At 41.2% G+C, this 25,931-nt stretch overlaps 2 protein-coding genes across 3 annotated transcripts; one reads left to right on the top strand and one right to left on the bottom strand.

The window, feature by feature from the left end:
* Positions 1 to 477: 477 nt before the first annotated feature.
* tbcd (tubulin folding cofactor D) lies at positions 478 to 25,897 on the bottom strand. Of its 2 annotated transcripts, none has more exons than XM_071473016.1 (39): positions 25,389 to 25,897; positions 25,220 to 25,270; positions 25,015 to 25,112; positions 24,759 to 24,860; positions 24,467 to 24,613; positions 24,179 to 24,234; positions 22,881 to 23,013; positions 22,072 to 22,117; positions 21,335 to 21,467; positions 20,944 to 21,080; positions 20,798 to 20,858; positions 20,594 to 20,668; positions 20,309 to 20,403; positions 15,278 to 15,434; positions 11,497 to 11,554; positions 11,376 to 11,405; positions 10,961 to 11,046; positions 9,968 to 10,048; positions 9,780 to 9,853; positions 9,513 to 9,630; positions 8,846 to 8,906; positions 8,720 to 8,742; positions 8,613 to 8,644; positions 8,435 to 8,497; positions 8,268 to 8,344; positions 8,034 to 8,115; positions 7,806 to 7,924; positions 7,612 to 7,703; positions 6,715 to 6,855; positions 5,834 to 5,917; positions 5,092 to 5,250; positions 4,316 to 4,454; positions 2,041 to 2,162; positions 1,753 to 1,830; positions 1,577 to 1,663; positions 1,392 to 1,479; positions 1,006 to 1,115; positions 816 to 900; positions 478 to 699 (listed from the first exon to the last, which is right to left on the bottom strand). In XM_071473016.1, exons 1-39 carry the CDS (start codon positions 25,570 to 25,572, stop codon positions 673 to 675), a joined length of 3,591 nt encoding a protein of 1,196 aa, XP_071329117.1. In that variant the 5' UTR covers positions 25,573 to 25,897; the 3' UTR covers positions 478 to 672. The 2 variants fall into 2 exon arrangements, with proteins under 2 accessions (XP_071329117.1, XP_071329122.1); XM_071473021.1 differs by having other exon boundaries at positions 478 to 696; positions 25,389 to 25,718.
* Positions 16,278 to 20,243, top strand: znf750 (zinc finger protein 750). Its single transcript, XM_071473067.1, has 3 exons — positions 16,278 to 16,457; positions 17,891 to 19,182; positions 19,319 to 20,243. The coding sequence occupies exons 2-3, from the start codon at positions 17,912 to 17,914 to the stop codon at positions 19,872 to 19,874; spliced, it is 1,827 nt and encodes a 608-aa protein (XP_071329168.1). The 5' UTR covers positions 16,278 to 16,457; positions 17,891 to 17,911; the 3' UTR covers positions 19,875 to 20,243.
* Positions 25,898 to 25,931: the final 34 nt, after the last annotated feature.

The raw sequence follows: 25,931 nt of genomic DNA, 5'->3' as shown, positions 1-25,931 counted from the left end.
AAGCAGGGCCCCAGTTACATTCCATGGTTTGTGCCAAACACGGATACATGCAGCCATTTCCTTAGAGTGTACGTACAGTACAGTTTCAGTTTCACCTGTCTGTGTTGTTCCTGTGGTACAGGTTGTAGGTAAACAGCTCTAGTAAAACCATCTCCTAGGTGTCACGGGACTGTGACCTGAATGGGACCAGTAAGAAAGTGTTATACTCAGGACACTACAATAAACCTTTATTCAGATGTGTTTACGGTTGCTTAGAAATTGCACAACCAGAAAAAAGCAACAAGCTTTCATTTTATCTTCACAACGCTAAGTTCCTCATACCTTCATCAGGCTGGAACCAAAACACTGTTCACAAAGTGAGTACAAGTGATATTTTCAGTTCATCACAGTCAGTGCCTGTAAACTTGTGTACCTGTTGAAAAACTTTCTGGTGTGCAAGAACTCTGGTGTAACAACAACAAAACAGGGGGAAACAACTGATGTTTTCGTCCATTTATTGTCACGTAAAACTTGACTGTGATTCATTCCATGTGTTGCTTTTCAGCAGATGGACAGACTTAATGATACAGGACAGCTTCTTCATGAGCACAGCATTCACAGTCCATTCCTAACTTCTTACATGATTTTTGTCCACCTACATGATTTCCCGCTGGTTCTCACAGCCGCAGGTAATCAGGAAACCTGGACAGGGCTCTGCTGCTGAAAGAGAACAGTTGAGGTTAGCAGGGTGGCGACACAAAGATTTGCTGGTTTGCTTCTGCCTACAGGAATCCCATCAAGCACTCGGCTCTAACTAATGTCAGTTAAATGGTTACCTTGGCAACCACCTGTGGCCTGGGGACTCCCAACCAGTCACAAAGCTGATTCCTGTGAGGCCGTACTGTAGCAAGGTCGCTCTCCCTGGAATGGACATCCACCACGATAACATGTCACATACTGTGCGCACTGAGTAAATTTAACTATTAAAGAATATTTAATAACATAACATTCAACGTGACCACTAACCAGTTAGTATCACTTAGCAGGGTTATTACATCATCCAACACCTCTGGATCGATGACATCATCGTAGGTCAGCAGCATCTCATACATGTGGCTCGCTGTTGTTTTTCTTATCTACAGTTGTAAGAAAGAACCAGTTAATTTTGTCGTTGTTACACAATGTAAAAACAGCAATGAGACTCAGTCTGCAGCCGGCATCTCTGTCAGGCTGTACACTGGCACAGAGGTGATTTGAGCAAAAGGTTAATGACAGCTTAACATGCTCACAATGACAACGCTAACATACTGATGTTAAGCAGATATGTTGTTGGAATCTGTTAGCTTGCTAAAATTTGCTAACTAGCGCTAAACAAAGTACAGCTGAGCCTTGATTTTGTCTTGTGAACTCACCACAGGGAAGGAATGACAGAGCAACATCAGCAGCTGGGACAAAACTTTCTTCCTCACCTCACCCTGGAACTGGATCAGCCCACAGAAGCTGGGAAACACCGGACAGCACAGTCATCATGAATGCTTCATTTTGCCTCAGTCATGTACACAATGTTTACATTCTAGTCACTGAGATGGAGACTTACACAGCTATACAGGCACGCAGCTTGGAAATATCTTTGGACTTCTTGAACTCTTTGCAAAGAGCCAAAAGATCCACACAGAACTGATGACTTAGAAAACAAAAACAGATAAAACTTAAGTTGTCACAGATGTCATCCATATTTTTTTAGATGGGAAACAAAGCTGTCACAGCACTCACTTCTCCAGTGTGGTGAAGATTTCAAAGCAACTGTTAGCGAGCATCTGATTGAGCATCTTAAGAAAGGGAATAGTCACTCTAAAAAAAAAAGAAAAGAAAACAGAGAGGATATATTGAAGTGAAATGTAAGAACATTTTGCATATATACTTTACAGAAAAGTAAATAAAATAATAATGTTAATATTGCATATATCTATAAAACAGAAGTTAAATAACAGACAATGGTTAAAGGTGAATTTTAAAAAGAAAATTTTTAATTGATTTCAAAAAGAAGAAGAGTGTGTGTACCTATCATTACGGAGATTGTCTCTAAAGATGCTTAACAAAGTATCTCCGAACCGTGTCAGTGTGACATCATTGTCCTGGATCGTTCTCAGATAGTCAAACAATGACTGGGAAGAAAAGTGCACCTGAACAGAGGCGGTGGAGAGCAGCAGTTAACGTGGAGCAGCAGGCTGACATTCAGATTAAAATACACAGACTTCACTCATGGATGGTGAGGGTGTTAACCTGACATTATCACCGACTGTAATAAATGAAAGAGATTTGCTTTCCATTTTATGATTTCCTGTATAATATCACTGTTGTGCTGTAAAATCCTGTACTCTCAAAATCAATGGAGTGAGTGAATGAATATTAGCCCGTGGGGCCTTGGAAAAAGATAGACATGTAAAACAGATGATATCATCAGACTGCTGGAAAGACAGTGTCAAACCTTGACATAGCAACATAGCAACACAATGTGCTACAGATAAACAACAAGTTACATGGACACATTGTGTCAGATTTCCTTGTCTACAGTCAAGTACAAAATAATCTGTTTTCTTTTTGTGTGTTTCAGTGATTAAAGGTTATTTCAACCAAAATGTATACCCATGAATACTGGGAAACACCTGTGTACTGTGTACTATACTTGCGGGTGCAGATTATTTTTCTCATTCTTGGGACTTGGGACAGTTTCTGCTCTTTGGCTTTCACAGTGCTGTACTGAATGCTCTCTCTACATTTAGGCTGCCCTTCAAGGCAATTCCTGGAAAGTTGGTGGATGCTCCATCTCTCTCTGGCCTGTGTGAGTATGTGCCTGTGGTGTGAGAATGGTAATCTTGGCTCATGTATCGATGCAGTCTTGGCTCAGTTTCCTGCATGCAACCCTGTACAAACATATCAGTCCTTCCCGTCTCTGAGGATGTATCTGTGGCAAAGAAAGGCTGGGAGAGCAGGAGGTAAAAGCGAGACGAGAGCCAGATCGTCTCCAAGGGAATATGTTTACAGCCTTCATTGGCAGATGAGTTCAACTTTACTGACCCCGCTGCTGCTATTACAGGCTTTCAACTTATTTTTCTTTATTATATCCACAAACAGTAAAAGTTAAAAATAACCCAACCATCACAAATCTTCACAGGCAGGACCTTTTCGAATGATTAGCTTTAACAGGTTAGGTCATAGTGGAGGACGAGGAGGAGGTAGAACTTGATCAACCCCACTTTGGGGCCCTAGCTGAGCCTCCCAAGTGATGGTGAGCAAAAGGTCAGGAGTGGAAAGTATAGACACGCTTTAAAGTTGTTATTTAGCACTGCGATGCAAAGATTCAACTGATGGGAAAATCTTGCTGGCCAGTACCACGAGGGGACCCGTCAGATCAATTTGTTCCGGATAAGTCTGCATCAATGCTTGAAGCCCAGGTGGCTGCCACAGAGTTGCAAGTTGGGACAGGGTGGAGATAAGTCAAAGCACACAGCCTGATCTGTGATTTTAAGAATTCAGTGACAGTCAGGCCCTGTAGAGAAAGGAAGATTGTTTTGATGTAGGACTGCAGAGGACTGAGTAGACTAGATTACACACATGGCTCCCCCTGCTGGTCTAATATCCTCCTCAATAATAACAACTAAGAGCTGATTTTGCCAGTTTTTTACTGGCAGCAGGATTGACATACAAACAGTCAGGCCTTCTTATGTGATGAAAATTAAATTTCTATGGAGCAGCGCTGCATGTACAGACATCCCAGATTACTAATGAGCAAAGTACAATCATGCATCATTAAATGTCTCTATTATATGTAATATTTTCTGTATTTCATAACAGCAGTAAAAAGTTGAAATGTGGATACGATTAGACACTTTGACAAAATACAGCTGAGTGTGGAATTAAAGGAAAAACAAGATTAAGCATCCTAATAAGATGTGGCGCCACCATGAGGTGCCAGGAGCGCTTTAGTGCTACATATCATAGATAGTACAAGTGTGTTTGGAACGCTACGGGGGTTGGGGTGGGGGGTGGAAAACAATTCTTTCATAACATAATTCCTCATTTGGTGATTTGATGATGATGGTAGAGAGCTGTCTAACAAGCAGGACCCAAATTTCCCATTGGTGTTAGGTTGGGTTGAGATCTAGAGACTGAGATGGTCCAGAGTTTCTGATTTATCCTATGGAATGGTACAAATACATAAGCATGGGCGTGTTGCTTTTATTTTTAAGTTTTTTCCTTCAATTTAATCACTTATCTGAACATCATATTGCTCTGTTTTGACAATGTTCTACTCCTCCCATCACAGCTGACTTACTGTGGATTCTGTGATCCCTCCCACAGACACAGTGAGCCCCAGCAGGGTGTGGTACTGATACTGAGGCAGTCCAAGCAGCTGGGTGATATACTGGAAAGCTTGGGAGGGAGCATTCCAGTTCAGACTGGTCGTGGTCTCACTGAAAGACATATCAAGTCAAGTCAAAGATTAAAGTGATAGTACATAAAATTGCTCCCCATCAAGTTTACATTTTTTATATACAGTGCTGTGCAAACGTTTTAGGCACTAAAAAGATTCTTATCCATCACATAATACCAGCAGGAAAGCATCTGATCAGTCTCAAATTCATTCTGCAGCATGAGAACAACCACAAACATACAACCAGAGTCATAAAGAACTATCTTCAGCAACAGAAAGTACAAGTCCTGCAACAGATGGTCTAGCCACCACAGAGCCCTGATCTAAATATCATGAAGACAGTCTGGGATCACATAAAGAGACAGAAGACACTGAGAGAGACTAAATCCATAGAAGAGCTGTGGCAAGTTCAGCAAGATGCTTGAAACAACTCGCTTGTAACTTGAAAGAGTGTGCAGTGGAAAGAGTACTTTGGTGCACTGCTGCTGTTTTAAAGGCAAAGGGTAGCCATACCAGATATTGTTTTAAAGGTTATGTCAAGAATCAGTCAACCAAAATGTATTTTGGTTTTTCTGTTAAATGCACCTTGTATGAAGCTAAGTGATAAATAAAAACTACTGCACAATACTGTGTAATTACCAGTAAGTTACAGTAAGTTAAGGACAGGACTAACTCACACAGGAAAAATGTTTAGCAGCTCCTCTCGGTGGGGGATGTGAGGTACTGCAGGCTCTGTGCTGTGGAGGAGGCGCAGGAAGACGTTGCCAGCGTGGGCTCTGTATCGGTCAATCTTCTCTGCTGCCTGCTGCGCCAGGTAGCACATCATACGATTCACCCTGCACACAGAAGAGTAGAAAATAGATAAGTGTCAGTAATTTTATCAGAAATCCATGCAGGTTGTCACTAAAGTAAACTTCAGTGAGGTATGACTAATGACACCACATTAGCTATACCAGGTTCTATGCCTTTATGAGCTACAATTCTGGTGACAGATGAAAGACAACTTAAAATAAATATGTATCAATCAATCTTATACAGTGAATTAGCCCAAAGGCAACACTGGGCGTGATTACTACCATGACTCTTTTTTAAAATATCAACTAGTTTTCAATCAACAATAAAAGTAAATGTTACGCAAGTTTGGATTCTGTTCCTCTATTATAATTAAAAACCTACACGATCCAAGTTGGACTGACTGAGTGCTAAAGTATTGTGGCCACACCTTGAGAAATCGAGGCAACACCAAAGATTACTCAAGCCATGAACAAACAAAACATTTGAGACTGGGTGATATTACAACTTTTATGGCCAGCTGCTGGACAAGTGATACAGTGTGGAGAGTTTCTGTAGCTGTATAGCAAGGTTAATAAAAGGAAGCCAAGATTTGGTGGTAATCAGAGTTTCCAGACTTTAACTCACAGGTCTGGTGAAAGGATCTCTGGAGCACTGCCGGCCACCAGCGTGGTCACATCCATCAGACTAGTCATCGCTGCCTCTCTCACCCTGGGCACAGTGACAGACAAAGAGGAGACTTAAGGGACCTAAGTTTAAATCTACTTTACACTCACTGACCACTCATCATGCTCTCAACACACCATTAAAGCAGAAAGTCTTTAAAAACATTAAAACATAAAAACACATGACAAATAATGCACACTTAAGAACACAAACATAAGCTGGCACAAATTTAAAGTTTGTATTTCAGAATCACTGGATTTGACAACTTTATAGTTAAATTAGCTTCATGGCTGCAGGGCCCAATTCATTTGTGTGAAATATTAATCAGGGCATTTATTCAAAAGTCACACCCTGTTTCAGGGTGTAACCGCTGGAACCCCTGATTTATGGCCATTTTGTCAAACATGTGAGGCAAAGAGAAATTAAAAAACAATTATATTACAATCATAAAAATGAGAAAGAAAGGTGTGTGAGTGTGAGCTCGAAATACACAAGGAAAGTGTGGTGCAAGGAAGAGACAACATTTAACAGGAGAGATAAGGGCATGTAAATGAGCCTAGACAGCCTGAAAGAAGCAGCCCATCCCATGTTGTGAGGACAAGTGACAAGCCTGGTGGCATTCCTGGCGAGTCGGTAAGCATGGCCTGGGGCTACTAGTGAGACAGGCATGCATGTCATGTCTACATGTCCCGAGGTGGAGGGACAGAAAAACACCAGAGGCCTCAGGCAGAGAAACATTCCTAATCCCTCAGGCAAATTAAAAGGGCATGTATGCATTTGTGGGCCACGTGTGAGTGTTTGCGTGTATATTAACACGTGTGCCAATGTGGAAGTTCACTCACCAGGCCCCTACATCCCCTCTGCTGTCTGTTGTGTAGTCGTTCATGCTTTCGAGCAGTGTGCCATACACCTCGGCTATATTCTCATAGCATAGAGTGGAGTCTGGGGAACCGTGGGCACAAACACCGGCCGTCACACAAACTCTGGTGGAGGGTGAAAAAAACAGAGAGTTCACATAGTCAAAAAATACTCAAAGAGCCAACAAGGAAGTGACTGTTCATTTAATGTATAGGGGTAATGAGATAAAATTTGAAGTTTGAGGAAAGAAGTTCAAAAAAGTATTTGAGAAACACATGGATGGACATGTCATTCAGGTCCTGCAGGTATAGCCAGTCAACTGTTTATTTTAGCGTTACAGCCTACACAGCTACGCAGTTAAGCTAGCAGACAGGCAAGACAAAGAACAGCAGAGAGACAGAGGGGCCTTCGTGACATAAGCCCGAACCTTTAACAAATAACTACTAGAATTACTGGCTCATGGTTGTATGCCTCTGCTAACCAGACAATATGCAGGAAATATGGTCACAATCTTCCCTTCCTGAGTTACTGCAATGAAAAATGGCCAGAAGTGTTTTTGCAGAACATTATGATGTCACAATGAAGTGGCCCTTTGAGCCTTTGGATATAAAATGTCATCACTTCATCATTTTATTCTATTGGACATTTGTGTTGAATTGTGTCATAAGTAGCATATGAATTCATGAGTTATGGTCTTGAGATATCATATTAAAGAGGCCAAAAATGTGTTATGTGAGGTCACAGTGAACTTGACCTTGGTGGTCAATGGTTTATACCTCTGTGCCAGAGGTATAAAAATACAAATATCGAGAAGAAAAAAAAAAAATGGAGTAAGAAGGTGCAAAGATGAGAAGTCAATAAAAATGCACAGGAATACTCACTGAGCAATTGCACGGACAGCATCTCTCCTCGCCTCTATAAAACTCCCTTCTTTCTGGCTGACGGAGCACATCTGCTGGAGGCCTTCAAATATCTATCACACACACACACACATATACACATATGCTTTATGCTTAAATACTGAGGCAGTGAGATGTCAAATGGCTTGAAAGTGTGCACATAACTTCAAACCCACCTGCTTCAGTTTGCCATGGATCATAAATCTTGGCAGACAGCCGAGGGCAAGGGCAGATCCACAACGTGTGAGCGTCTGAGGACTCTTCAGCCCCTCAATGTACTGAGATACAAGGACATCTACACATGTACATGTAGACACACAAACACACGCAGAACATGCAGAGATTATTTTCAAACTAAGACAAAGAGAATTACTAGTGGAATTAGGAAAATATATTCAACCTACCTTGCATATGTGAGTCAGCCTGGCCTGCCTGGACCTGGTAGTGTTCCTCGCACAAGGCAGACAAGGCTGATATTGCTGCAACCTGCAGACACAGGAGGAAGATCGGTGAGGAGTGAACAACAATAGTCAACAATAGTCTTTCTGAATGACGTGATTTGAATTTCTTAGGAGGTAAGTAAAAAGGAAAATTTGCATTCTCATTGCCTCAGTTTTATTAAGAAATATTACACTTACCATGATGCCATCCTTCGCTCCACTGGAATGGAGATGAAGAGATTTTATGGTGTCATCAATAAGCCACTGCCAGTCAGCTGAAACACAGTGACACAACATTAGACACTTTTAGATGTGATAAATGAAATGAAAAGCATGATAGCAATTGTTTAACATAATTCACTTACTGATTACAGGGTCATTCTTAAAAGGCATTTTGGACAGGGACAGCTTTTCTATGAGGCCGCACACTGGAGAAAAGATCAAATCAGTCACATCAGCTGTATTATGCATAACAGCACTGCCTTATGTGTTTCAACTGATAAAAAACCATAAATCCATTTTGGTGTTTGCTTTTAGACCTACTTGCTGGCCTCATGAGTTCTCCACCAAAACCCCTACATAAAGGAGCACAACTTTAATATAAGGCCAAAAAGATATTAATAGAAAGGATAGAAATTCAGTCTGCCTACCTGTACTGTTTTCTGCCATGGAGCTGAAAGTGTGTACACAAATGAAAATCAGCAACGGAGGACATTTTGACACAGTTTATTCAATTTGAAGCTACATTTTATGTTAGCTGCTTGAGGTACCCTTACCATTTGGTGAATATTTTTTAATGCATCAACACATTCTGAGGAAATCATGTCCTCCACAGTCCTAAAGGACAAATACAGGGAGAAGCAACAATTCATGGAACAGATTAGAAGGTGCAATTGTATTCGTTATAAATATTTATTTTTTCTATAGAAGCTGGATCATCAACAGATCTTGAGTACAGCTCCCAAGGCTTCAGTTCCTAGCTAACATAAAATTACACATTTCACATTCACATTTCACAATACTACCACTATTCAGATAAAAGTTTTAAAAAAATGTCATGAATATGGACTAGGATACCCCCAGGTTATACATGTCATGTATTAGCTTTATCCTCAAAGTCACACCCATGAGGATCCATTTCTCTACAAGCCAAATACCAAGTGATGTTTGAAAAACCTTGAATGAAGGTATTTAAAGATAGTTCAGACTCTTCTGACCGCCTAAATGAAATCTGGTTTCCTCCCCCTAATCCAAGCAAAAATGGTAGACAGGATTCTGTGTTTCAAACATTGCTGGGTATTTATCTTTCACAGATACAGATGCTTATCATTGTGTCAAATGTCAAATGTAAAGCTAAAGCTAATATATGAGGAGCACAAACTGAGGCTTACACTGGGACACACTTAGCTGAATGTTCCTTTGAGAGTTTACTTAAGAGTTTACCTGTTGGTCTGAAGGCCCAGTTTGTACAGAGCATGTGTGATCTCTGCACATGCCATGATAGCTCCATGTCGACTGTGGAGGTCAAGACCCACTGCCATGGGCAACAGCTGTGGCATAACTGAAACCAACAAGGAAGGAAGCACATGGTATATCTGTGACCAATAATTACAGGTTGCAGTCAATTTCCAAAAGGCATTTCTCATGCGCAAATTTCTTTGATTGAAAGCTCTATATTGCTGGGTGAACAGGTAAGGTGACATTGTTTACCTGTTGTTGCCATATAATCAGGTGCTTGAGGCGTCAGGTTGTGGAGCGCTTTCGTGGCAAGCTCCCGGATCATGCTGTAAAACACATGTAGAATGTGGTGTTTTGTTTAAGAGATAAAAACACAACTATAATATCTCTTTCTGCATATTTGCTGACATTATGAGGGCAGGACAACATAACTAACTTACCCATCCCAGTGATTGATCTTCATGGCTATCAAATGATCTATCATAGCACTGGTGTACTCTGGGAAACTAGCTATGTAAACACTGTGAGAACAAAAGGAAAAACTGAGAATGAATACCAGCATTTGATATGTCTCTGGAACCATTCAAAAGTGTGTGGGGAAAAAAATCAATTTCAGCCAGCTCTCCTCATTTTCTACATCTTTATTTAATTTTCCTTATTATGTGCAGTTCCGCAGCCATACCCTGAGGCTAACATCTTTATCCCTTTTCACTGCTTCAGTGTTTGCTCTGCTGCATTACTGCCAAAGGTGAAAATTCTTGAACGGGTTGGAGCTTTTCTGTGTTGGTTTTAATGGACACAGTTCACTCCATTCATGTCAGATGCCCAGTGAAAGGTGCTGCTGTTCATAAACAATGATTCTCTGGAAACTAACCAACTAAACTGCAAATATATAGTAACTTGAGCAATGTCTGTGTTTTGTGAGGTATTTACGAGCTTTAAGCTGCAAGTTCTGCAGTAATAATGCAGTAATGCAATAATGTCAACACTAATTTTTATGGCTTTGCCTTAGTGCCGCATTAGCTTAGTCAGCTGCACATTTATAGGCACCTCAGTATCCTCAAATCATGTAATGGTGTACATTCCTTTGACCTGAATATATTTTTCTCATTGGCTGGTGGGACAGGAGCAGACGAAGAAAATCTAAGTTCAGCTATGAAGTTGGACTCATTTCTGTTTGGTACTTCCTGTGCACAGAGACGGTTTCCTTCCAGATGACTACACTTGACACTACAACTAAACTAAAATCTGTGCTATGTAAATGAGGGAGGATGAGGCAGTACCTGTTGCCAACCCACTTAAATATTTAGTCTGCTAGAACAAGTGTACTGTCCTAAGCAAGTGCAGCCTCACATAAGTATTTTATGACAAAGAAAATGTGACGTTAAGGACAAGCACTGAAGAGCTGCTGATGTGAATAGATTTTTTTTTACCTGATGTTCAGATAGCAGTTGTTGAGATTCCCAACAGCATAGTAGTCTGCTGCAGTTAAAATGTCAATACCATGAGGAAAAGTTCCCTATTGAGACACAAACAAACAGTTGATACATTTTAGGAGCATTGTGTGGGACTGGTCTTTATTGTTCAGCACTGAGTAAATGACTCTGAGATAGGAAATAAGTGATTTGGCTCCAAATTCAAGTAATGACCTCAAATTTTAACATAGTTTTGTTGGAAAACCAATAGTTTGCTGACACACCAGCCCTAATGGGAGGCCATTTCTCTGCTTCAAAAGCATGCGCTAACAAGGCAAGTTTGAGCAAGACCTGGATGTTTGGCAGCAAATAAACTTCAAATCACAGTAATAGTCATAATGCACAAGTAGTCAATAATACTGTGGTCACAAACCTGTCTGCCGACATTCTCCTGGAAGGCAGCCTGGGACAAAATGAGACGTAAAAATGAACATGTGTCATGTAGCTCTAAATCTTTAGTCAAGAGACTGTAGGATGTTGGCCAGAGAACTTACTGAGGCGGCTCTGCGGCAGTTGACATTTCGATCAAACACAGCTGTGATCAGCAAAGCACTGCAGAGAGAAACACAAAGCAGTGGTTGGAGAAAATAAATGCTCTGAGGCAAGACTCGTACCGAACATTGCCCACTTCTGCAATGCAGAAGGTACTGTGTTAACAGTAAAATGTTTTCACTGTCACAGAATGCTTAAAAATTCAAGTTTAATGGGTACACAACTTCAAAAAACAGTAGATATCAGTCCTTCCCTCTCTAGCTTTGTTACTTTAAGTGTAAAATGTGCTTCTCTTCTCTTGCGCTTTGTTGGTTTGTTTTCTGACACTTAACTGCTGTAGTATTTATTTGCTAGACATAATTCTGTAATTAACACTTTAGTCCATTGAGTATCATCCCTTTTTACACATAATTTTGCAACTTGGAAAAATTGGGACCTATTTACACACATATTTGCAAAATATCAGTAAGTCCTGTCACAATGCACCAACGACGTATCAACATCTTAATAATTTGTAAAGAATCTCTGACTCAGATTTTAAAATGATGTCAAAGTCTGGATTACACCATCCCTATGAAACAGATTTTTTGTTGTGATGCATTGGTTCCCGGCACGGCAGGTAGACACAATATGATTAACCATGACTCCCCTGCAATACGGGAAGTTGTGTGTTGTTACATTTTGACCTAAGCATCCCTCCACTCTACACTGCCTCTGCGAGTTTCAAGAGGGGTGGATGTGTGAATGTCAGTTGTTGAAGAGGGGCCAACATGCTAATACATTACATTGACAGTCTGACATTAACTGCAGTTGGCTTTGTTTGCTCTCCTCCCATGTTCCCTGCCTCCCAACAGCAAGATTCAGGCCTGGAGCCTAACTAACTGCCCCGGTTTGGTTTTAGTAACTGCCCTTACCCTGAAGGCTTAGAAACAAAAAAACGTCCTGGTCGCACCCTCGATAATGCCCTACAGGATATTCTGAATTATGTTTGTGGCTTCTACAATTAATAAGTAAACAGTGTATCTGAGTAACTGATGCCGTGTAAGTAGAGATACAACTGTATATATGCATGTGCCCTGAAGTCACTTAGTCCCACACTCTGAAAAGTGAATTTTCTGTAAATGTCATCAAGCTGTGATGAACAGAGCAGGAATCAGCTTGTCTGAGGGTTACTGCCAAACGGCGACCGAAACCTACAGCAACAGGCGAAACCTGGCAATCCTGTAGTCTTGGGAGAGGGAGGGTGTTGTCGCGACTGCTGATGATAATGGTAGTCGCAGGGGTTTAAACTGACTCTGCAGAGCTGGTCTGCACAGTCAGAGGCCACAGGTCCATACACGCTCACTGAGAGAAACAACATCAAGGAGGAGGCAAACCGTTACCAGTGACAAAGCCTGAATGTACGTCACTGGATGATGTTGCTTTTTTCTGCACTGGTTGATGATTTGATGTGCAAGTATCAAGATGTGTGTCTGCTTCTGATCCTTGAGAGACCCTCTACTCAATCTAGCATTTAGATCAAAAGAAACAACTGTCATCCAATCTCTTCAGTTTCAGTAAAACTGTGCATCGATCTACCAAAACAAAGTCATACTCTTGAGATTTGAATTAGATACTTCATAAACCCCTTTCAAACATGCACTCCTTGTCATTGTTGTCCTTCTGGAAGATTCTCCCATCTCTACACAGGATCTCTGGAGTTCAGTCAGATAGACCATCAGGCTCTTGGTCACCTCTCTTTCCCAGGCCCTTCTTCCATTATTGTTCAGTTTGGCTGGGTGGCCAGCTCTAGGAAGAGTCCTGGCTGTTCCAAACATATTCCATTTAAAAATGATGGAGGCCACCGTGCTCTTGGGAGCCTTCTGTGCAGCAGAAATATTTTTGTATCCTTCCCCAGATCTGATGCAATCCTGTCTCTGAGCTCTGCAGGCAGTTCATTCCACCTCAGACCTGGTTTTTGCTCTGATATGCATTGTCAGCTATTGAGACGTTATATAGACAGGTATGTGCCTTCAGAAATCATGTGCAATCAATTTGATTTAGTGTGGACGCCAGTCAAAGTGTAGAAACATTAGCTATGAGCACAAATTTCAAGTGTCATAGCAAAGAGTAAATACTTATTTGATGTTTCAGTTTTTTCAGTGTTGTTGTTATTCCCTTGTCTGTAAGGCATCTTTTCATGGTTGTTTTATACTATGTGGCTACATCTGCAACTTCTGCTACAGTTATAAAAATAGGAAGTTTTCAGGTGCAACAGTATATAAAGAACAATTTAATTCCATTGCTATTAACCTTAGAAATACACTGGTGAAATACACTGGTGGTTATAATACTATAATGATCTCAAAATGTCCTTCAAGCTCACTACTGATGTTTTGAAACTCAGCTGAATTCATAACGGATTTTCCCACTAGCAGTGAATGGAAGATTTTTGGGATATGAGGCTCTGTGAAATCCTGGAGTGTATGATTACAGTGCCAGACAGGGCACAGAGGAACGAGTATTTCTTTATATGAAAGAACCACTGGAACTGGCTCAAAACAGCATGTACTGCTTGGCAGCAGTGAAAGTTTAACATGATAGTGAAAAGCATGTACCAAGTGGCTGAAATGAGTCAGTTATAGATGCCATTACTGTGAAGTGGCCAGGTGGTTTTGAGTCACACAGCATGTGATGACCACCTATGGATACTTAAGTCTTAGAATGATATCAGTCATAATTAAGGTAGGTATACTGAGGTGAGTACACCCTTCTTTAATACAGAGGCACAAAAGCAACACACAAGTATGTGTTCCAGTTATGTGGGGACATGCAAGATTGCTGTGGCACAGAAAAACTGGTTTGAGGCAGTAAATAACTGCTTAGAGGCAAATCCTGCTGTTGCTATGCAAATGACAGTGATAATGAAATTCACAATAAGCTGCCTCTTAAAAATCTTATTGACTACTTAAATTGGGTCTCATGCTTCCATCACTGGATTGTAGCTGATCCATTTCTTATACAGCTAAGGAATATACACCCAGTTGCCAGTTTATTAGGTATGCCTACAGCCTCCATTTTTGTCAGCAAAAAATGTTTGTGGGCTGCAGCTCTATTCACATTGACCTGTACTTTCCCTCTACATCAGAAGAGAGAAGGGATTATGTTGTTGAGGGTGGCAATTATGGCATACCGGTGATGTTATTCTGATGTAAATAACTCTGTAAAAATGTATATTACAGTACATATACAAGGAGGACAAACAGCAGCAAGAGCTATTTAATATGGTGCAGTGGAAAACAGGTATTATTACAAGCGTATTACTAGTGAAATGAATCATCTGGGGCCCAGACAAGATTCACTCTTACATCACTGAAACAGTCTACTTGACAGATATAAAAGTGTTTTTACTGTGGTTATGTGGCTTTGCAGCAACCTACGCCTGTGCAATTCATCTACTCACTTTGGCCTTCTACCTCATTCAGACAGACCAGAGTACTTAACCATGGTTAACCGGTTTATATTCTGTTTTAATGTGCATATGGGTGTACATGTATATGTGCTATATGTTACACTTTTTTTTGTGTGTGTTTCGCAGGTATCAATGTACAGGAGATTCATGTGCATATTTTCTACTGTTTTATGTTGATGGATTTTTTAATATTCTAAATATTTTTGTTATATATGATGTTTTACATGTAATTTATCTCACCTTGTACATTTTTATTGCTTATGTTTTATTTAATGTAAAGCCGTTTGAGATATACTTTGACTTAATGGGAAAGGGAAGAAGAAAAGGGTTACCTTGCAATCTGAGTGACGTAAGGCTCGAGTTCTTTGGGTTCATAAGCCCTGGCGAAAGACCAGCACACATAGCAGGCAGCGTCACGCACATTGGAACCAACACTGCATGCTCCCCTCTTTTCCTCATAGGTCAGGGACTTGATGATGAGAGGCACAACTGTAAGCAGACAACAGAACAGGATGAGTGGTTTTATCTCAAAAACAAAAAGCTAAGATCAGGGAAAGAAAACTATGTCCAAAACACCTTACATACAACCTTGGTGGTAGGGAGAGTTCAAATATCACAATTTTAGATTCACCTGACAGCCAAAATCCTTGGACTAAAACCAGTAAGAACTAACTGAATTATTACATGATTATGTGTTCTGAATTCACTGTTTTTATTTTTACAATAATGAAGAATGTATAGCTTATTTTTAAATTAACATTTCTATTTCCATATATTGAGCCTCCAAACTGTGGTAAGATTTTCAGGTTTTATTCATTTAATGTTGACATGCATTTAAAGCAACCCCTTTGCAGCACATTAAGAAATAAACCAAGAACTGTTTTGTGGTGGTCTCCTGAAACTGATAAGGTTGTGCACAAGGCCTAAGGAGAAAGACAGCACAGCATGATTAGCATAGCAAGTCAGTATGATATTCTTTCAGGTGAGGTATAACTAAATAAAAGCCACGTCAATTTTACCTGCAAGTATGCAAATGTCATGCTGATCTTGCCAGCTTGCTCATGAACTTGACTTGAAACTTGATGCGTTTATGCAAATGAGCACGTTATTTTGAGTCACAGCAGAATGAGGCCTGTGTGGTCGTTTCCACAAAAGAGAGAGATGGCAAGGAAAGAGGAAGGTGTGGGAGCCCCCCCACTCAACCCCATCATGTAAATCATTGCTTGAGGCTTGACTAATATCAGGTGCATCGATGTTGCCTGAGGGCCCTGCTGTTTGGGCTGAGGCCACACCCACTGGAGAGACAACACCTCAGAGAGAGGAACTCACCACACAACTAACATCACCAAATACAGCACACACATGCACCATCACACACAGTGACACATTCACTCTGAACTCTTAGCACCTATTGGAGCAGGCGTCCTGATACTAACGCTGGCTGCGGACTGTGGAGCGGCTCTCTGCAGGCCAAATACTCAGCAGAGGACACAGTTGCTACAACCAGAGCAGGTATTTTTTTTTTTTTTTTTTTTTTTTTTTTTTAAATCCTTAACAAGATTAAAAAAATGGTTACATTTACTTTATTTATTTATTTACAGCACTCTGTTAAAGCCCTTCTGTGTTTTGGGGAAAGACTATCAATGTTTTGTAAAGGTACTGCTCTCTAGTTTGTAGGGTGTATTTCAGGTAGGTAGAAGCTTTGCATGCACCTGTTACCTATGCATTTTAATTGGCCTGTGCTTGCTCTGCCAAGACTGATGCACTCAGCGATGCATGTATTGCTTAAAGTAGCTGGCCTCTGCAAGGCACCTTCTGAAAAAAGTTAAAGATAACACAGCCCTTTTCTTTGTAACATACAGACTAGTAGGTTAAAAAAAAAAAAAACAAAGAAACACACACACACCTGAGACCATAGGATCCAAAACAGCAAACAGCAAAACAGAAAGGTTTTATTGGGTTATATTCAAAGGGAAGAATAAGATAGGGAGGAATTTTCTAATGAATTTGACTTCTTAAGAAGGGAGTGGCTTTGCGTGCTACAACAGTTGGACAGAAACTTGAGTGACAACTTCTTGCGACAGTGCATGACAAGCAGGTTCCTCGACACCCAGCAACACTTAACTCACAGCTTTAGGTGATGTTTCATTTCAAAGGTGAACCAGAAGTGTTTCAGATGCCACCTACTACGCCTACTTTTGTTGGAACATTACATGAAAAATTATTAAAAGAATTACCCCTCATGCTCTTGTATTTGAGAGCTGGTGAGCTCATCAAATGATAAATGGGAAACGGAGTGCATCCCGCAGGTGTTGTCATGGGAAGCAGGTGGCTGGTGGTTCCCACGCCGACAGCACAAGAGTTTAGTAAGGTTGAGGGAGAAAGCAAGTCTCTGCATGCCCTCCAGGTCTGTGTTAGTAAGTGCCTAGTCTGCCCAGCACCTGCCTACCCAGTGTCTTAGCAGTTCTCAGACCAAGTTGAGGCCTTTGTAGGGTGCTGCCAATCAACTACTCAGGCACTAGAACACCTATGCAAACATGCAGGTACATTTTTGCATACAGGTGAAAAAAAGGTACAGGTTTTCATATTTACCCATTTCTCTATTTGGTGTCCAACCCAGCGTGAAGTAACAGTTGCAAAAATACATTAGCCCCAGGGTGCGGTGTTTTGTGCAGCTAGAGATTTTTCTGGCTGGGCAGCTAAAGAAACACTGAGAAACCTTCCAATGAGAACTGCTCTCCACCTGAACCAGTCAAACAACTTCATCAGCCTCATTATGCAGTAAGAATCTGGCACAAAAGCTGCAATGATTCACAAGTTGCTCTTACATCCTGTAGTGTCACTTCCCGCCAACAGGTTAAGTATATACAGGAACAGAGCAATTTTAAAAATCTAAATCTAAACCACCAATTCTGCAACTGCAATGTGCTGTATTTTTCTTTCAGAAAACGTGTGTCAGAATCAAGATGCAGACTGCTCAGGAACGCAAGCCAAAACGACCCCACTACATTCCCCGTCCGCCCGGCAAGCCCTTCAAGTACCAGTGTTTCCAGTGTCCTTTCACCTGCAATGAGAAGTCCCATCTCTTCAACCACATGAAATACAACTTGTGTAAAAACTCAATCTCCCTAATGTCACAGAAAACCGGGCAAACAGCTCGACAGGTCAAGGCTGTAGCAAAGGGAGGCCCTGTTACATCTAAGGATTGTCCAAGCCCCCTGCATGCAGCTCAGAACAGCGGTCCTGACATACATAAGGCTGAGGAGAACAAAGCTGAGAGCAGAGAAGACACGGAACAAGTAGACGTCGGGTGTGAAAGTCCAGTCATTAAGGACAGCCAGAACCTGACAGAACCAAATCCAGCTACAGAGAGAGAGAATGGGAAGAGCAATGAGGCCAAGTCTCTGCCACGCCCATCTGCTTTCTCCCCTGTCACACCCAACCGTGACGGAGCAGATGCCTTCAACTCGTCTGTGCAGCAGTCAGAGGATTCACAAACTCCAGCTCCGACTTTCAACCACCCAGGCTTCCCATGGGGCACAATTTCATCTTCCATTTCCCTAAAACCATTACCCCCTCCCATGGTTCCTGAATACTCCACTTATCTCCTGCCTGACCGGCCCCTCTATCCATCTTACTACCTCCCAGGAAATCCCCATGTGAATGAGTCAAACTCTCCTCCTTTCCAGCCAGAGTTTCTGGATCCTCAGAGGCCTGTGGTGCCACAACCCATTGCCCCACCTCACACTTCCCTCTTTCCTCCATACGCATACAGATACTGCCACCCTCTTCACCCGCCCCATCCTTTGCATTATACCCTGTACAGACCACATGAGCTCTCCATGCCAATTACAGGACCCAGATATATTCCTTTGGATTTGTATGGCCAGACCCTTGGGCCAAAGGATTACGACTTATACATGTATTCACGTCCCAGACCCAATAGCCTCAACACATCTACACAAGAGCAGAGCAACCATGGGCAGAGTGGAGATAAAGCAACCAGCCTAAGCCCTAAAGCGGGTTGTTCAGCCTTGGGGTCCCCTGACAGACCCAGCCATGCAAACACCATACAGAGAGACACAGAGGTCCTGCACTACACCGGCACGAGTGAGTCACAGAATGCCACCCAAGAAGAACACACAGCTACAGATGCGCAACTTGTAAAAATTGACTCAAGACAAGAAAAGTGTGCTGAAAGCTTGCTGCAGTTAAGAACTCTGCACGTGGATGGAGGGTAAGCAAAAAGCAAAAAGTTTTTCATTCATCAAGAAAAACATCTTTCTTTCTTGGCTTCACTGAGCTGCAGTATACTGCATTTGCAATAATGGTAATCAGGCCTTTAAATTTTAGTTTTTGTCTGTCCCTTTCAGGTCAGCTGGGAGCAGCAGATATTCCTCCATGTCTGTCTCCGAGCCATGTCCTGAAACTTTGTCAGAACAAGACGACGAAGACGTCAGAGAAGATCTGGCGCCCCTAAACCTCTCAACAAGGAAGCAGGATAACGAAAAAAGTCCATCTGACCACAGACTGAGGTGCTTAGACACGGAGAAAATAAATCGGGATGAGTTGCCTCTGAACCTCAGCCTTCGAGCTTCTCACAGCAGCCCTGAAGCTCTCCAGCAGAGGCCAGATGCTGAGCTAGATGATGAACCCTGTGACCAGAGGCAGACTGCAGCACTGGCACTCTGTCAGCTAGCCACCGCAAGCTCTGCTGCCTCCTCATGTGACCTCAGCACTGCAGACGGGCCCTCGCAGGATTCCACAGACGTGAGAAGTCCTGGTTCTCCAGAGAAGACCGAGCACACAACCAAAGCTAAGGCAACTAGCATGAAAAGAGCAAACAGTGGCCAGACAGAAAACAACTGCCATAAACCAAACAAGAGAGCAAAAGCACCAGGACGGGTTCTGAGGAGGAGGCCTCGTTGATGCTAACAACTAAACACTGACTGTTATAATATTTGGTAATAAGGACAGAACTACCACCTTTAACACTGCAAGCCTCAACATGAAAAGATCAACTTATTGAACATTAATGTAAAAATGTTAATTAAGCACTGAAAGATTTTATTATTCTTGCAGCAGATGTGACATGTGTACAGGACTGTCAATTGTATAAAAAAAAAAAAAACAACTTGTTAAATGCAAAGACTTGTTGTCTCAAGTATGTGAATATTATGTCTTGTTCTCACACTTTATTAGAAAAAGGAAAAAGGAATTTTTATTCTTAATATTTAAATCTGTGGTAATGCACTGTAAATGTAGACATTTTGAATAAAGAGGAAACAAACAAAAACAGACTTGCTTACAATAGTCCATGTGTCTTATAATAAATATTTCAATATAAATTTGTGGAGACATACCATCTGTCAATCTGGAAGGCAGGAGCAGGCCTCTCCTGCCAAGTTCTGCCAATGCCAAGCAGCCTCCATGCCAAGCATTGTCTGTTTCCTGGAAGCTTGAAATGCAACACACAAAACACAGATCAAAACATAGAACAGGTTTCTGAAATATGGGGCTGCTTGAAAAATTGTCCCTGTGTGACAGGAATTTTGAAAAAATTGAAAAAAAAACACACAGTGTAAGAAATAACATAAAGCAGAGCCTGCCTGATGGCGAGAGCCAATATGCACCCAGCATGAACCTACCTGAAGCAGTCCAACAATGATCCGACCACCTCATCTGCCAGCTCCTTGGGAAGCCTCCCAGTCACCCTCCCAATGCTGAAGGGTTGAATAAAACAACATTAACTCCTTTGGAGATGCTGCTTTTGGCACAAAGAATACCAAAGACAAGTAGCAACAAGGACTTATCAACTGTTAGAAATGTGCTAGGTGAGGACAGATTGTTACCCCTTTGCTGCAGACCAGCGCACAATTGTTTCCTTATCTTTCAGTCCCACCAGCAGATGCTCTGTAAAATACCGAGTTAGCATATTTGATTTCCTGAGCAGACATAGTGCACTAACTGTTTAAACTGAGCAGAGGCTAAAACTCGCCTATAACTGTCTCTACTTCTTCAGGTATGTCATAGTCCTCTTCCTGTGTGTCCATATCAGGAGTCACAGCATCTGTAGCTGTAGCAGACTGGGACATAGAGAGGTTTGCAGCAAGGGAGCGGCTGCCTCTCTGGTACCTGAAAAACAAGCACATAAACCTTTTAGAACAGTCAACTCATTGCTCCTGACTGATCCAAAGGCATCTCAATAATGACAATAAAATGTGTTGTGACACATTTGACATTACTCCCAAATGAATGGGGAGCCAACACTGGTTAGGTAATAGTAAATTACAAGATTCTTTACATGGAAGATACCAATGGTTTTAGATGCAAAGTCAAGTTTCATGCAAACACACAATGAATTTATTTATTATTTGATTATGTCTGACCGCCAAGCAGCCAAACGAGGCTTCAGAAAGGTGAGGCCAAGCCTCTGGATAAGTTTGACACCAAGCTTCCGCAGCATGGCCTGGCTGCTCTCTGACAGATGTTTCTGCTCCAGACACTGCAGGATTGTAGGAGCTGGGAAAAACAAAGACACAATGATTACGATAGATCATGATAGATTAAGACTATAATTTCATTACACAAATAAATAAACGAATGAATACATACATGAACAAACATACTATACAGGTATACAAGTGTTTTTTTTAGAGATCTGGTTAGAGGCTACGAAAGCCTAATGCCTTTTGATTAGAGATTTGAATATTTATGTTCACGACATTTACAGATTACATGTACACAAAAAAAACTAAGAATCCTAACTGCCATGGATGAGGTTCACATGCCAGCTACAACTACATTGTCGCTACAGAAACTGCTACATGTAGCCAGAAATGAGCACTGTATAACATTTTCATTCACAGCAAGTCTATGTTAATATACATGGGAAATATCACCTGATCCATTCAAATATCTCCCCCTGGCATAGGGCATTTGGATAAAAGATTTGAGAATACAAATCATTCTGTTACCACAGGTAAGAGCAACTGAACTGAAGGCTATGAATGTAACAATAACATGCTCCAGTCATGGCTGTAATACAATCTGATTGGGAATCATGGCAAATAAATTTGATCTTCATTAGTTTTCTGCGGAAGTAACAGAGAAAAATGGAACCCACCATACTGTAGTAGGTCATCTCGTTTTCCGTGTTTGAAAAGCTTTGCCTAGGGGACACAAATCAGATGACCAAATCAATCAAACATACTTCAGAGGACACATGATAGCAGTCACATTTTGGAATAGTAAGTATTTGACCCACAAACTAAAAATTATACATTACTCTTAGAAACCAGTTCATTTCTAGTTATGTTTTTGTCCTCGAATCTTAATTTTTTTTGCATCACTTTAGCCTCAATCTACACACAAGAAACATGCAAGTATGGGTCCTGTAGGTTTGTTGACTTGAACACCCTGGAACCACAAAGGACTGACTTCATAGACATTAAGTACAAAGGGGTGCTTTCTAAACATGTTATTTAAGGTTATGTACCAATGACATCAATGTAATGTGCTTGTTTGAAGGCTGCAACACATTACCTTACCTGGCAGTAAATGATTTGAAAATACCTTCAATCACTGATTAAGATTAGCACTGAGAACAGGTGTAATGTGAGAGGCTGGAACAGTAACTTTCATCGGAACAAAGATCCCCTCAACCCTGTTCTCATTTGCCAAAGAACTATTTATCTTAAAGCTGTGGATCAAAGACTTGGTGCAGTAGCTGCCACACACGTAGCAGGTGTATTAAACACCTGCCAAAACCGCATTAGTTACTGGTGAAACATACAAGTCATGTCAGCTCTTGTAAACTACCCTCTGCAGGTTTTAATACAACTGCACACACAAATTACACTGGCTTCAAACACACACGCAAAGAGGTGTGCACGCAAAACCAACACAGTATGATCAGTGAGTACGTGTGTTTACCAGAGACTGCAGAGCACCATCCAGCACCATAATGTCTCTCATTGATTGGTCATTGGTCTGGGATATAGTGGTGAGGCTCCAGTCCAAAAAGTCTCCGAGGCGCTTCCGTTTCACATCAGGGCGTGTCATGAACCTGTAGAGTCAAGTACAATAAGACAAGAATGAAATAAAAGGTTTAATCTGGGTAAACAAATGCGGACACCAGTCGAGACATTCCAAGGGCAACCTTGCCCTCTATAGGTTGGAAAACTAATTACAGTTAATAAATTCACATGGTTTGCATTTTGTGTTTGCATTAAGTTGCTGTGTTTTTATTACCTCCACCAAGAAAGTTATGTTTTCACTCATGTTTATTGGTTTGTTTGTTTGTTTTCAGCAGGATTATGCAAAAAGTACTGAACCAAAAGGCCAATTAAATTTTGGTGCAGATCCGGTTAAAGGGGCAGATACAGGAAATTCTTTTATCACTCTCCTAAACATTTTGTGCACTTTCATCAGTTTCCCAGGAAACAATGTATGAATCATGATGTAAAAAAATCAGACATATCGATGGTGTTGACATCTAAGATTTTTCTACAACCAGATAATAATCTGGATATAGCGGAAGACAATGTTGGCCTTGGAATAGGTACGCACTCTACTGAGTGTCATTCTAGTAGATTACATTTTCTCGAGTCCATGACTGACACCAGCTTTACATAAAATATATACAGTAAACATTTAGCCTTGATGTGTGCAGGAAGTTTAATGGCCGACATACACAGATAATAATGATGGCTTGTTTGGTTATTCCTTTAAAGGCAACAGTTTATGCACTTCGTGACCATTCCATAAACATAAACATGAAGGTGGATTATTAATATCATTCTTTCTCTGTGACTTAATAATGTAATAAAGCTTAATAATTCAATGGTTCAAACTACAGATATTTAACATCTAACAATATACTAGTTTGTACCAGTTAATGCAATGACAATTGTTTTCTACATGGAACAGGAAGTGGTGACACACACACTGGGTTCATGACAGCAGCTTTACTTGATGCTCTCCACTCTAGTAATACAACAAAGTATGTGGTTGTAAGCAAACATTAATTTCTTTCATTATTTCCTTCATTTCCAGCTGTAAGGCACATCCTGTGTCCATTGTCACACTGTATGTACCTGTTTATACCTGTCTATCAACATCCTGCAGGTGGATTTTGTGGCTACTCATGTTTTATGCATATTTTAATTGAAGGGTCTTATTCCTCCACTGTTTCGAACTGTGAAACTTACATTTTTTGTTTGTGCACTTACTTTGATACCAGTACAGATGCAGCATCCCTGGGACTATCACTGACAAGTAGATAAGACTGCAAACAAGCAAAAACACTGTTATTGTAGCTGTGTGATACCATGACTGCTGTGTATCATCACATACTTAAAGGTTGGAGTCATTTTACATATAAACAAACATTACCAGGGCTAAATAAAATTAAATAAAAAGACAGGCCGTTATGGGGAGCAAGACCTAGACATACAGACCAATTTGGCCAACACAAAACACCATAACAAAATCAAGTTGTTTTATATAACTTAACTTGCCTTTGCAATAGCTAGAATGCGGTCCATAATGGGTTCTCTGGCTTTGCCACCATCTGACTCCAGATTCCCATCCAGACGAGAGAGGTCAAAGGGTATGAGGCAGGTCATGGACAGCCACAACAACAGCATGTAGCGAGTCTCCCAAGTCTTGAATGAGTAAATGGTAAAACATGCTACTAGTAAAACAAAGATAATACACTCAAAATTGTTAATAGGAAAATGCACAGAGGTGTGTCCACCATGAAGGACAGGATTATTGTGTTTAACCCATAAAAAGCAATGCCAGTCTCACCTCAGAGTCTTTTGGATCCTGTCTGGACAGCAGGTCCAGAACTGGCTGGACATCCGCTACCTCATGAGGGAAAAGCTGCATGAAGATTTTATAGCCTCTTACCTAGCCAGAAAAATATAAATAAATACAAATACAAATACAAATACACTGAAATGGCTGGGCAGCTTTGCTGTGAAAGTAAAATGAGTGTTCCAGCGCAGTGCAGTGTTCAGTGACTTGGCAAACTACTGTCAGCATGAGTATTGTTTTTACTGACCTTACAGATGATGTAGAGAAACTTAAAGCCCAAATGAACCAGTGAAGGGGGAGACTTTTCACTCCTTACAAAATCCAGTATCATGTTCAACATCCATTCTAATACAGAATTGAAAAATTGAAGTGTGAGGGCGTTTTCATTACATGCACATTCTCCAATTGAATCGACAGCATTAATACAAATTGATTTCAGAGTCATAATGTACCTAGATGTGGATCCAGCAGGTGAGGCTGCTCTTGGTATCTGTTCATTATCACTGTGGGATAAAATGGGCAAATTATGATGAATTGCAAACAAGCTAAACCACCCACGCTAAGCACTGATTGAAATTTGTTTATTTAAAGAATCGTGAACTCTGCGGAGGGATGTCTCACCCAGGAACTTCTGTGTGGCGGTCTCGCTTGCCACCGTGTCTCCGTGGACCTCCGGCAGGCTGGAGATGAGAGCTCTGGTCTCGCTGCTTTCACTAAAGCCGCCCAGTACACAGGCTGTGACAATAACATCGGACTCTCCCCCTTTACCACCGGAGCACCCATTCTCCGTGTCAGATAAGGCCATTTCGAAAGACGTTTACACGCAAAGAGTCTCTTTGTAGGGGCTAACGCTGGCGTTTGTTGTTGTAAGTTATGGACCAGTTAGCTAGCTAGTATTAGCTAAAGGAACGGGTGTGGATGAAAATTAGCCTGGGAGGCGAGACATTTATTACACATAAATCTACGACACGTAATAAGTCCAGAGAGTATTAACGTAAAAAAAAAAAAAGACTGTACTCAAAGTGAGAATAATTTAATAGAACAAAACCGTGACATTTTCCCTGCTCCGTTGTGATGCTCCTGTGAAGCTCCCGCAAAAGTGTGTAGCTGTTGCCTTGGCGCCCCGCCCCGGTACGGTAAGCGATGAGTGCCAGTGGTGGTTCT

This window comes from Trachinotus anak, unplaced genomic scaffold (assembly GCF_046630095.1).
Source record: "Trachinotus anak isolate AG129_WGS33_773 ecotype Australia unplaced genomic scaffold, CSIRO_AGI_Tana_v1 ptg000003l, whole genome shotgun sequence".
Taxonomy (NCBI): Eukaryota; Metazoa; Chordata; class Actinopteri; order Carangiformes; family Carangidae; genus Trachinotus; species Trachinotus anak.
This window is presented reverse-complemented; position numbering and strand designations above follow the sequence as displayed.

Coding starts and splice junctions, on each gene's coding strand:
- znf750 (XM_071473067.1), top strand. CDS start 17,912: ATGCAGACTGCTCAGGAACGCAAGCCAAAACGACCCCACTACATTCCC. Junction 19,183..19,318: donor ACTCTGCACGTGGATGGAGG/GTAAGCAAAAAG, acceptor TGTCCCTTTCAG/GTCAGCTGGGAGCAGCAGAT.
- tbcd (XM_071473016.1), bottom strand. CDS start 25,572: ATGGCCTTATCTGACACGGAGAATGGGTGCTCCGGTGGTAAAGGGGGA. Junction 8,743..8,845: donor TAAAAAATATTCACCAAATG/GTAAGGGTACCT, acceptor ACACACTTTCAG/CTCCATGGCAGAAAACAGTA. Junction 8,645..8,719: donor CATGGCAGAAAACAGTACAG/GTAGGCAGACTG, acceptor TCCTTTATGTAG/GGGTTTTGGTGGAGAACTCA.